The 14,431-nt window shown below is 35.0% G+C and overlaps 1 protein-coding gene across 14 annotated transcripts in view; it reads right to left on the reverse strand.

The window, feature by feature from the left end:
• The window catches only part of TRDN (triadin), a 243,920-nt gene that overhangs the window by 37,548 nt on the left and 191,941 nt on the right, over positions 1–14,431 (reverse strand). For all 14 annotated transcript variants that reach the window (XM_084285079.1, XM_084285082.1, XM_084285081.1 and 11 more), the window contains 2 exons: positions 3,964–3,990; positions 2,763–2,810 (listed from right to left, as the gene is read on the reverse strand). In XM_084285079.1, the coding sequence (XP_084141205.1) occupies positions 2,763–2,810; positions 3,964–3,990 (75 nt within the window). The remainder of the gene's footprint in view (positions 1–2,762; positions 2,811–3,963; positions 3,991–14,431) is intronic.

A 14,431-nucleotide genomic window follows, 5' to 3' on the forward strand; every position in this document is an offset into this window, starting at 1 on the left:
TAAATAGGATATTCTTGCTTTCTCTAATTCTGGTGAGAATTTACATCAATGCTTGCTTTGTACCTCTAGGAGTAAACCAAACAAGTCATTGAGTGGATGGTAAGTCTGATCCATTTAAAAGTAAGGGAGTGAGTTTCTTTTCAAAACAAATTAATTTCTGAAAACAGAGTACCTTGAACAGACCTGAGGACTTGCATTCATCTGGAAATAAACACAATAATTCTCCAGTATTCTCTCACCTACCTATTCTGCAGCTTAACTGTACAGTAACCATTGATCTACTGATTCCACTGGAGAACACCCTGAAGGCTGCAGCTTATCTTCTCCTGGCAAATCTACAGGAGGTGACTTTATAACTTTTTGTCTAAGTGCCTAGCAATTAGTTGTAACCAGAAGAAAGACTGAAGACATCAGCAAAACTTAAGAACGCTCTACAAGGGAACACACTTCAAGAGGTCAGGAGATTTCACAAAATCGTTTCAGTTCACTGAAATTTCTGTATGGAGAAAAGCAGTGAAAACAACAACAACAAAACATGTCTGATGTGAATGATACATAGCATTGTGACAAGATAAGAAGAAATACTTCATGTTTTCATTTTATAATATGGTTTTATATCTCTTTTACTTTTTATATTTAGTATATTATGAAGAATACAGCAAATAAGTAATCAAATAAATAAATCGATGACCTCATAAAGCTACAAAAAATCCACTATCTATTTTTTGTGGATATTTCTGAAAAATTCAGATCTTGTTCTGATTTTAAATATGACCAAAATTTACAGTCCTGAAATATTTAATTGGAGAGAATTTCTTTCCTCTGCAGAGCACTAGTTTTGCAGCACTACTGGCATTAATATTCATTTTTGTTTTGATGTATTTAATTTAAATAGAGAAAGTATAAAGCTGTAAACATTACTCTGTGTATTTCAGGCAGTTTCAGAAGAATTACAACAGGAAAGAATCCTTGCAACCCCCCACCTCCAATCCCTTTTTAAATTTCTCTACAGGATCAATATATTTTCTGAGATTCTCTAGTTTCTCAGTCACATGATACTCCTAAATCTGATGGCAGGATGCATAGGAATAAAAGTTTGAAGCTGCTTTGATTCAAGGTGAAAAGGAAGGCTACTGCTTTGTACAGAATGAGGCTTTTGTAATTCAGTCTGCTAACTCAAGAGCACTCATTGGCACACAGCAGGCAGAAGCATTATTACCACATGTGCCTGCAGATTAATACTTCCAGTCATCAGCTGAAACTCAGAACAGCCACTGCTCCCCAAAGCAACTGCTAATCACCTGAGAAGAGGTCTTTTACACTAAAGGAAATTTCGCAAGTTTATTTATCTATCTATCTATCTATTTATTTATTTATTTATTTTTCTTCAAGCATTTAAATTCCAAGGGTTTTATTCTGGAATATACTGTATAAGCGCAAACTCCTAATCAGCCTGAGGTACAGGGGTACAGGCTTTGGGACAAGATGCTCTGATGTTTGCAAGTGTCTTGCAATGGAAATTTATTTTCATGATACTATCTGGATCAAAACAGGCTAATCATGCAGCTAGAGGTGGTTTCGTTGTGCTGTGAGGGTGAGTAGTTGTGCCACCTGCCTAGGTGTCCCACAGATTGGCTGCTGCTGACCCCTGTCATGATACACTGATACACAGAGCTGGACAGGGTGGCTTCCTCAATAGGGCATTCCTGTCTCAGCCAGACCGCCCTGAACCTACCTGCTGGCTGAAGCACTCTGCTAGATTTGAATATCTGAATATGTATAAAGCTGAGGAATGTTGCCTTTTTTTTTTTTTTTTTTTTTTTCAGCATTGACTCCCAGACAGCAATACAACTACTTCACAAAATCAGCTGTTCTTCAGGAAACCTCAAATTGCCTATGAAATATTTAACTTGCAAGTAGTTTGTTTTTCTGTTATAAAAACAAGTGAGAAAACCAGTAAATGTGTAGAAGAAATTGATAATTAAAAAAAAAAAATCAGGAAAAAGGAATGATGCAAAAGGAGTCTGCTTAACATTGAACATTGCTGTCAGTGCTGACAGCATTCAGTAAGACCACCATTGAGCTGTGTAAGCAGAGCATCAATAGATGAGCTTTCTATGAGGATATCCTCTTAGCCTTGTTTCTTTAGACCAGACCAAACTGCAGATCCCTTTCTTCCTCCTCCAGAAGGACGAAGGACAAAAACCCTGGTTTGAAGAAGGGCCCTGTCCATATCACTGCAGCCAATTATAGTTGGTTAGTTAGTTTACCTGAATGCATACTCAACCCAAGTTTTTTTTAATTGTCCAGCTCCTGTTCTTCTGAGACCCATAATCTAGAGGCTGCCTTTGATCAGGCTATCATATACCCAGAGGGTATAGTAGTTCCAACTTTGTGACGAGATTCACTTCATGTTACATTTGTTTACAGAAAAAGTTGAGATGGGATAATTCCAAATAATCTTCCTTGATTAACTAAAAGGCAGCACTTTCCAAGCACTGAAAAATGGGATAATTGTTTCTGACAATGCTTTTTAAGTCATACCGCACCAATGAGAGAGAGTCATAGAAGCTATGAAAAACTGTCAAAGTCTAATCCTTTTAGATAAATTTCACCCGTATTTTTGTTCCTTTCCCAATTCGATTTTGAAAAACCCAATGACACAAAGCAAAAAGCTCAAGGAAGTCTCCCAATTTTGCAGACCAAACAAATCCTTATTGAATGGAGCCTGGAGTAACTGGAAATTACATTACCAAACATACCTGGCTTCATCTGAGAGATAGCTTTTTCATGTTTAATATGTGCAGGTTCTATAAATGAGAAGAACCATCATGTTAGAGGGCTTCTTAATTCTTAGATCTTAAAAATAACAATAAAAAAATCTTTATGCTTTTAAAAGATGACTTTGGGTTATGGATTAACATTAGACTTGATTTTTGTTAAATTCATTTCTTGGGAAAAGATTTTAATTTTATGAGAAAATTTTTCTCAAAATGAAAATAACACCAAAGAAAAAGTGATTTTTGACTTTTTGTTTTGCCTAAGAATTGCAAAATTCTATTTTTAAAAAATAAATAACATATAAATTTAAAAAATGTGAAATGCTGCTACTACTAGTTTTGATTGATACCACCTCTATTCCATATAAAACATTTCTCCTTAATGCTTAATACAGGAATCAGGAATTCCGGAAGCTTTTATTATTATTATTATTATTATTATTATTATTATTATTATTATTATTATTATTAAAGAAGTGTGGTAGTCTCATATAGAATGGAAAAAAAAAGTTTAGTATATTGCATAAATAAAAAATAGCTTTTCATATTCCTCTGTTAGCCTGGGACCAATTTTTTTGGATTCCATTGATATATTGCAAAGCAATAAATATTATAAATATTATATTGTATTACAATATAAACTGTATGTAATTTTGTGCTACTAAAAATAGTGATATCAAAAAACAAACAAACAAACAAACAAAAACAAAACACAACAACAGTATGGGATAGACAAGCTCTGGAATTTCAGAGGAAATATTAAAAACACATTTCTTCATATCTCATTCTGATTTACAGAAGCTACATGTGAATTGTGTAGCAGGTCAGAGTGGCAGCAGACCAAGAGGTAAATCCCTCCATTCTATGGATCAGAGCCCAGGCCAAGGAATAGCACAGGCCCTTCCTGCTCCATGTCCCCCACAATTTTTTTTCCAGTGAGATGCTCTCATGGAGGCAGAAGGCACAGGTGGGTCTTACCCAAACCTGAACTGGAAAGGGGTTTCCACATACTTTGGGACTTGTGAAACACATGTAGATTGTAGCATTACAATCACTGAAAGCCAGTTTCACAGATCAAAATCTCATCTGCTAATCTCATCAGCTGCTAAAACTCTGAAAATGTAAAAAAGTATCTTCCTCCTAAATGTCGAAGTAACAGTATTCTTAAATAACTTTTACTTACTGTGTTCATGAGTTTTTTCTGAAGTACCTAGAAATAAATGAAAAAGGAGTGCTTTAATACTTGTATGACTAAAATGCAAGATTTAATGCATTTATTCATTACATTTATAGAGAGGTAAAATAAACCTTCAGTGAACTCTGTATTAAAATCTCCAACAGTTAACATATTCTGTTTATACTACCTACCCCAGCCACTTAACAGGACTTTTCAGGAACACAAACACCTCGAATTCCTCACTGAGCTGACATTTCATACAGCTACCTCTGACAGACTTTTACGTCTCCTCGGTGACCTGAGTTGCTCTCCCTAAATGGTGACCTATTATATACTTGACCTAGGGCAATGATACTGCTAAGTGAGGTGCCCATTATGAGATAGTGCAAGTTCAGATGAATGAAGAAGTAACACCTAAGTTAAGCTAAACCAGACCTCATAAGAGGCCCTGACAAGTGTGCTTGCCCCAGTAAGGTCAGTGAGCTTCAGATAGATAAGTTACATTCCAAGGACAAGAAAGAAATATCTTAAAACATAATTAGGGAACATCTGAACAAAAAGACTTAGCACCTTAGAACTACAGTTTTAAACTTTGTATAATTTCATATATATTTTTGTTTTCCATGGACTGTAAGAGAACATTTGTCAGTTAAAGAGAGAGCTCAGGGAGCCATGCCCAGTGCTGTTACTGGTGCTCCAGAAGGAAGCCCAATGCCCAGTTCACCATCTGGATTTTTCTTTTTAAGTTTTGCAACCAAGGTATTTTTCAGGACATGAAGACTCTGATACCCTTATATAACAGCCTGCCGTGCCACGTAAGAGCAGTCCCCCAGGAGACTCAGAAGTGCAGTGGATGAGCTACCTTTGCAGGCCCAGACATGAGAGCCACGTCTGCACTGAGCAGTGATGCACTGAGCTCCTCAGCTCTCATGCAGGACAGAAAGTAAAGAGCTGCTGTACAGGTGGGTTTATGTTTTGTTTGCTTCTCCCGCAGGGGAAAGCTGCTCTTATTTTATACGCAGTCTCTGTTTAATCCAAGTTGTCACTGTGATGTAAGGAGACAATAGCTGGGGATGGCATACAGAACAAAGTAAAAATAATGGAACAGCTTTTGAGGTAGTAGAAAATAAAGATACAAATGAGCTGGACATACTTGCTCATAAGTTTAGATAAATTCTGTCATAGTGAAATATGAAATATATCTATGAAATATGTCTGAAATTTGGAGAGGTGATTCTTTGTATCATGTCAAAAGACTTTGTGAGATATGCTTACCTAGATACAGGTTCCAATTTACTAAAGGAAATTCATAGCAAATATATATAAAAAGAACTTCAGGAACTGATATAATGACGTATATAACTGTGTCATGTTACACTTTCAAAAACTACCTACAATGACAAAGGTAAGCCAGAGGAGGCCCAGCCTTCTTTTCCTGGTGTAACATAGCAAATACAGATAAAAACAAATCACAGAATTTTCTACTATGTGTTTTTGATGAAAAATTAAGATCTAAAATTAAAAGGTTTTGCAGGATAAACCGGTTATGCTAAAACTTAGCATATGCTAAAACATTTGTTTTGCTAACTATGCTATGATTTCAGTCAGTTCAACATGAATCCTATCCTTCTGCCATGTCATATTATCTCATCAAAATATCATTTAAACAACTTATGAAGGAAACGAAAAACCCCAAAATGGAATCCCAAGAACTTTTTTTTTTTTTTTTTTTTTTTCAGTATCACAATTATCTGTAAATTTAGCATTTAAAGATAAATGCTAAATGTCAATGACCTAGTCAGATTTCTAGAATGTTTATTTATATATTATGTGGTATTTAACTTAAAGAATGAGAAATGAAAGGCTGTGTTCTGCTGCTCCCACTCATCTCATGTATTATCTTGCACTGAAAGTGAAGCAGTTCTATTCAAATATTGTGCTTAAATGTTTCTTTATACAGTGCCTAGATAAGCTGTGAAATGCCATACTACAAAATGTGCAGATGTTGAAAATTTCCATAATTTCAGAAAGTGAAAATGCAAATTAAAGAAACAACTACCAAGCACTGTTAAACATGAAGATGCCATTTCCGCCTTAGGAAGTGTCTAAGCCGAGATCATGGGAGGTCATGAGGCTCTGCTATGTGGCTGTTTTTGTCCTGTACTCTTCCCTAGGTGCTCAGTGCTTTGGATTTGGTGGACTCTTGTTATAACTTCAAACAATTGTTTTGATGTTATTAATTAAGAGCACTACTTGTTGCCTTGATAACTTCTTGGTTTTCATAATGTTAGAAAAATTGGCCCTAAGTAAGTACTGTATCTTCATTTGTTTAACACTTAAGCCATATTAGAGGAGGAAAATGTTCAGATATGGATCTAATGAAAACAGATGGAGTTTTGATGAAATACTTGAAGCTGTATGAGATCTGAGTGTGATCAATGGAATTATCAGCAAACCTCAGCAAAAACATTTTTGTAATTCCTTTTGTGTCATTCTAAATTAATCTTAGTGACTTGGGCTTGGTGGTTATCTTGCTGTTTTTCACATTTGCTTCAAGTTTTCTTTGACTCTTGCCTGCTATTCTGAATGCCAGAAGGGTATTAATTATGTATGGTGTGTTTCTGTAAATTAGCTTCAGATATGGGTTCAGAACAGAAATTCTCTGTTTTATTGAACCACAAATCAGTAAGGCTAAAGGCAGAACATGCTTTTTGGTTATAACTTGTCTATTTTCCATCTGGATAACAGTCATTTGATGTTCAGACAACAAATATATTTGTAAGTGTGCATGGAGTGAAAGCAACATTAAGAACTATTTCTTTTAGTGAAAAATAACAAAATAATAATACATTATGTAGCTGATGAAATTATTTTTTATCATGTAGTTGTACTATAAATAAGAAATTTATTCTCCACTAGACTAAATTAGAGATTGGTTCCCCAAAGATGGAAGAGAGCACAAGGACTCTTTAATGAGATATGGACTGGGCATTAGATGAATACAGCCATGACATTAATCTATAAAAACATTACAGGCCAAAGGAGCAATCAAGATCAACACAAGTCGTTCAATGGAATTTTCAAGATTTGTGCCTATATCTTCACAGTTATACATTGTGAAAAAGGATGAGATTTTGGTTCTCTTACATGGGCTAGATAAAACTATTCTTCCTTAAAATCAACTATAGACAACTTAACAAATGTTAACAAACTTCTCTTAGACAATCTAACAGATATTCTTCTTTCAAAGTTCATTGGGAATGCTGTGGTCTTCAAGAACTTAAGATGCTACCTCATTCTGCCAATCATGAATGCACTTTTAATTTGAGGTTGAAGGAAATATTTTTTTTTTCTAGTAAAGTGCAAGGATTTTCGGACTGTGGAACAACTAGTAAAATGACAAAAAGAATAAAATATATTCTTTATATTTGGCAAGTTCAGAAGGTCTCAGATGATAAAAACTTTGGAAAACAATAAAAATATCATGCAAAGGGATTCATCAGGGCAGATCACTGTTCAAGAGCAGTGGGGGCCTTTGTAAAGTACTTGCCTCCCTACTCTTTGTCACTTATGGGAGCAATCAAATGTTCATGCAAGATTTCTAGATCAGCAGGCCTGATCCGCCATATCTCCACATCTCCTTCTCAAGTCCTGCTGGCTGGTTAAGCAGCTGGCATACTGTGCAGAAAAAAATAACCCAGTGAATATATGTTGAAAAAAATGACTCTTCACAGAACAGGTTAGTTGCAGTAAGGTTCCTGTAAAGAATCTTGTGCTAGATTAGGACATTGCCTTGACAGTGTATGGCCAATAGCTACCTTAAGGAAGGGTCAGAGTAATGAAAGTATGAAATGCCTTTTTAGTGATGGTGGTGGCATAAATAGAGGAAGCCTGTGTGTGATTATTCTAAACTGAAAGCTATGCAAGCCATAAGGAATCTCTCAATTTCATACTGAGTCCATTTTACATTTTTGCTTTATTTTAAACCTAGCATTCTCCAGGGTATCTGTCCAAGTTTCTACACATTATGGAACTACCATCTCATATTAACAAGAGAATTACGAAATACTAAGCGATTTGTTAATTTTATCTGTAAGACTTGCAAGAAAGCAGAGAAATTGGACTTCCAGCAAGTGCCCTGTACTAGTGGGAGTGTTTGTCTTGGGCCTGTGCAGCACCACAGACTTCCTTGGGCCACTGTTTCAGCATGACTTATGAGGATAGTGGTTACAATAAGGTAAATAGTTAAGGTAAGCCGTTCTAAAATGCCATGGTTTGCCAGTATATATTAACCCCTACTATTAGAGCTTGTAGGGTATTCATCTGAAACAGACTGATTTTTCTATTGCCGTCTTTCACCAAAAGCTGTCTGTTCTTCCAGTCCCTTCTGCGTTATTTCTTTTACCAGAGTAGTCTGTTCCGGGATATATGCCTTCATGAAGTCGACAGGTTTGTGTCCTCACTGTTTGATTTGTCATTTACCTTGGGGCTGCGTAGTGAAGAATGAGCTGACTATTGGTTTTGGGAGATTTTGCTGCTGTTGTCTAGAACAACTTGTTTTATTTTGTTTTTAAGACTTATTTTTAACTGGCAATTCAAGACTACTTTATATAACTGGGAAAAACAAAAAGTAGTTCACAGAGAGGAAAAATTTAGCATGTGGTAAATATAATAGAAGTAGCAAAGAAATACAGACATTTGCAACATTTTAAAATGATTTTTAATGAGAGGAATTGCTTCAACTTGAATCTGAGGTGCATGCCTGTAGGGAGCATCACTAATGATCCCAATCTTTCTCTGTTTCCCAGTTTGTCAGTTAAACAATAGAAATGCACTGGGAAATGTAAGTCTTGTTGAAACAGCAATCTCATATGATAGTTAATGTTAAAGTTAATGCCTTTAAAGTACTATAAGTCTTAAAATCCCAGGAGGTCAAATCTTCCATCGACGGAGCTGGAAATAATAAAATTTCAGTCAAATGTAGATGAGGTACATATGCTGTATTAATGCATTTCATCTTTAGGCACGTGTGGTGAAAGACCTGAAGAGCTTCCTCTCAATATCATCCTCAGCTTCTGACGTTTTCATGTGCTGTTCCCTGAAATTATGGGATGGGAACATACAGATCAGGGAGAATATGCTTAACAAGCCTTTATTCTTAGTAATATCTGTTTTATGTTTGCATATAGTTAAGGCAAAACATAGCAAAGCTCAGGCCATACAAATTATTCCAACACAAATTATTGGCATATAAGTGGTAATTGAATGAAATCGGGCAGACTGAAGTATGTAGGATGTTAGTGATGACATTTTTTTTTCTCAATATTAACACTAGTTTGTGCAAAAATAGTGTTCACCATTCTATATAAACAACTGGAGCCAAACAAACAAACAAACAAACAAAACCCTCTTGATGTTATTAATACTAATTAATATTTGAATGTCTGTTTCTTAATGCCTATTATTTGTGAAAGGAGGAAAGAAGCCAAACTAATTCCCTGGGTCTAGACTCCATGCAAATATCTTGAATATGATTTTCTTTGTTAAGCTTCTTAACTATGAATGTAAAAGTATCCATGTAAAGTATAAGAATGGCTGACCATTTTTATATATGAATTCATATATGTTATTAAATAAATGTATAATAATGTTCATTAAGACAACAATAAAATGGCCTCATTGAAATCTAGGAAAGAACGATATTGGAGAAGAGATTAATTGATATTAGAAGTGGAAAATAATAAAAAAGTAATTAGCTTTTGAAAAGATGAACTTTTTCAAGTGTGTTATCCATATTAATATGGTGATTAAAGCAGAGGACTAATGGCTAGCTTCTACAGGCAGAATATCCTGAGCCATCTTCTTTTCTTGTGAAATGCTGCTGATCGCTGTTTTTCTTTAATTACAACTTTGCAAGAGCAGAATACCTCTAAGTATTCATTTGCAGCTATCTTTGCACAGGGCAATAAAGGAATATTTTATCCTGTGGAGAAATTTTTAGCCAATTAACTATGTATTATACGGATATCCAGGTGTTTCAGCATATTATGCTGATCGACAGATGAAAGAGTTGCTGACAATGCCAATATCCATGTTACACCTAACTTATAGTAACAACACAGGTCACCAATTACACAGAGCATTCTTTCTTCAGAAATCACAGCTGTTGCACAATCATCAAAATACTATTTTAAGTGTCTCCACTTATTGGAAGCAGGGGCTGAATAAATTACTCTTGTACTTTAACACAAGTTACAATTATAACTGTAATTGAAATGCTATGCAAGGTCTATCAATGTGAATTGTTTTGCAGGTTTGCCATTAAATAAGACACACACAAAAAAGTGTAGTCTCAATTGTACCTTGAAGGGATTACAAAGGTGTAACCAATGGCGGGGTTTAGATTAAATTCTGCTGAAGGTAAAATTGTGGGTATTTTAAAAATAAACAAATCAATGTAAGTTAGCAACATCAGTTTTATGTGCGTTATCTTAATAATAAATACAATAAAAACAAAGTATTAGGATGTTAAACATGGATTTTGCAGCTTAATGCTAAATATAAATATTTGCATTAGGTCTATGTCTAAGTACAATAACTGTAGATATTCAAACTGCTATTAAGACCAATAAATGACTGCCTTCTTTTGCTCACCTTTCTTCTCTTTTGATGTTAGGTTCTTAAAAAAGTAAAATTAAAGTTTTGAAGAAGGTTGTTGAAATCACAAACAACAAACTATGATGATTTTTGATGATGTTTACTGCAGTTTTTTTTTTTTTTTTTTACTAGATTTAAACTCTATACTTTGTTTTGTCCAAGTCAGAAATATGGGTATCTCCAAGGGGCAATTCTTTGCATCCTCACAGACATCTAAGACACAGATGAACTCTCTGAAGATGCTTACTTTTCTCCAATAACTTGAAAATGTGATGAGAGTTCATAGCTTCAACTTACTTGACTAACTTTAGATATCTAAATTTGTATGAGGTAAAACCTCTTAATTGTTAGCTCATCTGAGGATCTAAAAAGTGCTTTAAATTTATGAATTCATGGAAAATGCACCATATGGATTGGTCTTGAGCCCAGTGCACTGGGCTCAAGTTCTTTTGACTACTTCCTACTTTGAAATGGGTACTCTGAAAAGTGTGTCCTAGTCATGTTTTATTCTAACTGAAATATCTGCACCATGGAAAGTACAAGAACTTGATCCATTAAGATTTGGCCATCACTTAACAGAAGCTGTGTATTTGAGCATTAAGTCTCACATAACCATGCAAAATGTGCATTACTTATTTATATCCTCTAACATAGCTGAGGCGAGGTAAACAGAGGTCAAACAAATTTCAGCTAATTGATGTAGATTTTCCAGACCATTTTCAATATTTCATGAATATTCTACATTCATTAATATTCATTGAAAATGCCTAGGTTTTGCTGTTTCAGCAGGGGAAGTCAAAGCCTACCAATGTATAACCATGGTTGTCTAATAAATAAAAAATTCCTTTAGGCAGAAGTAGATTTACAGTGAAGAGTACCTTGTCTGTAGCTTAAGCATCCTGTAAAGTGTTCTTCAGTGTAATAAAGACACCACTATTTTTTTCTTTATGATTCCGGAGGGCAATGCTAACTACTGGCACACAGGTCCTTTGGGCCCCACCTCGTGGCTAATTCAGTGACTGTTAACTTTTGAGGGAGATTCCTACCTCGAAGTAGTCAAAATAGCACTGACAAGTTAAACATAGTTGTTTGTGTTTATATTATTTTCTAATATATAATAATTTATATTTTTTTCCCTCTGTTTAGGAATATACTGTTAGGGGTCTGTGTAATACATCTTGCAGTTATAGAATTAAGTAGTCTAATTTCTTACCATTGAGGCACCGTAGAAAACTACATACTGTAGGTGTGGCTTGTATTGCACTAGTGGCATTTGCAGCTGGACAGAAATCCCAAGCTGCCATGGAGATTTGTTTTATTAATAAGAAGGCTACCAGGCTACTTTTTTTTTTTTTTTTTTTTTTCCTCTGGTCATAACAAAAGCTAAGCAATTCTGAAAGATGAAAGGATGAAAGACAGTACTGCTCAGTTCTTTCTCAGTTTGACAAACATTTAGATTTGTTTCTCTATGTTGCAAAGAGATACTTATGTGCCTTGGCCAGTTTATAGCACACAGTATAGAGGGCAGCAGTTTCCAAGTGATGGATAGGGTCCCGTTACTAGGAGTAATTGAAATAAGTTGTCCTTTATGGATTGGTAAAATATGTAGTCTGGAGCTAAAATGTATATGCTTTACTCATTTTCTAGATTTGTTTGGTATTAGCTGTACTTAGACTATATGTATTTTTTACGTCATGATTTGTTTACTGGGAAAAAGTCAAAATGTGATCATGCATACTTTCTTGTCAATTTTCTATTGAAGAATATTGTCAACTAAATATAGGTTTGGCTTTCTAAAAGCTGTTAAATAAATTTAAGAGCAAGCTGCCAGAGCAATAATGCTGAAAATCAGAACTGGAGTCATTCTATCATCTACTGGCAAATAGCTTCTGCATCTCACTAACTTAGAAGTGGTCATAACATCTAACTAAACAGTCCGTAGGAAATAAGACTCCCAGCAGACAACTAGCCTAACTACCTCAGAAGCAAGATGGAACTTATTCATTAGCTGTAGGGATCCTATGAAAATGGACTTCCTGGCAGCTCATGTTCCTGATTCATGTTATACAGTGATATGGCATTTATGCATGTGTATGTTTAATCCACTGGAATTATGTGATGGTTAAATCCTGTTTGGCTTCTCCAGACATTTTTCACTAGAATCACAGAAGTAATGAATCTTCAGGCAAGCTTTCCTAACTTTCCAGACTGACCCAGAGAGAGAATTTACTACACTTGTTCCTTGCTTGACATACCCATCTCAATCCATGAACTCTTCAGTCAGAAATCAATAAAGTGTGGGAACTATGAACTGAAATGAGAAAGTCCATTTCAAGAAGAACTAGGAAACCTTAAAATTGATTTTAAACTGGCTCCATTTTTCACAAAGCACTTTTGGAACACTCTATAATTAGGAAACATTTTTTGAAATATAAAAGTTCTGTTTTGGTTTACTATTTTTTTTTTCCATAAAAAGGGCACTTAAAACTGAAAACTGATGAAATATTTTGGTTTGAAAGTTCTGTTTATCATTTTCTTGAGGTGTTCTGGAGCTGATGGGCTTTAGCCCCATCATTTATAGCATCTCACCGCTATCTGGTATCTGGTTCTATTCTAATTCACTTGAATCCTGGCTTGTAGTGTTTTTAAGAAAAGTTAACCTTTTTTTTCCTCTTTCTTTTTTTTTTTTTTTTCTTTTTTTTTCTTTTTTTTTTTCTTCTTGTGTGTGTGTGCATGTGTGTACTATCAGCAAAATTTGCTCTTGGGGATATTTGGAAATGCCTTCCTCACGCAAAGGGTTGCTGCCTCTTGCCCTTTAGAAACTGATAACTCTTTGCACATTTCTGTGACAGCTCCTGTATCCCACACGTGTTTAAATAAGGCATAACATGATGCTGGGAACTGAAGCTGACTGTTTTCTAGAACTTCAGTTTTAAAGTCTTAAAAACCTAACTTTTCAAATAGAAGTGATTAATACATAATTTTCATGCATAAATTTTCATGCATAAATTGTGCCTCTCTGTTCCCTGTTAGAATCACTCACATTTGGAGCAATCAATTAAATATGTAAGCTTTCTCCATCTTAATTCTTTTCTGTTGTTATCAAACCCCTTTATGTCTGATTTATGCTATATGCAGAATGTACGGTTGATAGAAAGTGTCACTCTATGTTCATCTCTTCTCTTTTTATGATGGCTTGTCACTCTGTATTGCTCATTATCCTTGCTTTGCTAGATAAGGGGTGTGGATTTGAATAAGATGGAATAATTGGAGAAAGTTTCATAGACAATACAATGTCTATGTGCTGCATGATTTACATGAAATGAAAAAGTGGTATTTGAACTGTGCATGCTACTAGAACAATGTATTTTGGATAATGAGCCAGTCAATTTAGAGCGCTGCCTGGCTACTTCTATTATATTTTGCAGCTGGACAAAAAATACTGTATCCTTAAGCAAAACCAGCAAACTTTGCCTCTTTTTATTGCAAGTCAGAGGAATACACATGGAACCTGGAGCAATTTTTGATAACAGCATAAGCAAAAATAAATAAAAACTGACAATATTGGGAGTTATGCAATATTTTCTGTGTGGGAGCCACAGAGGGTGTGAAGCTACTTGTAAAAGTCAAAGCACAATATGTTTACTTTTGGGAAGAGGCCTGGTTACTTCTCTCCCTTTGTCCAGTTTAGAACCTATCTATTAAAAACGGGAGCCTCAATGAATGGACAGTTTTCCTTAGTTACTAGAAAATATCGGACTGGCATGTTTTTCACTACAATCACAATCTTCCTCGTTGACAATGTTGGTCTTAGAAA

The sequence above is a fragment of the Netta rufina genome (assembly GCF_964035555.1).
Source record: "Netta rufina genome assembly, chromosome: 3".
Classification (NCBI taxonomy): Eukaryota; Metazoa; Chordata; class Aves; order Anseriformes; family Anatidae; genus Netta; species Netta rufina.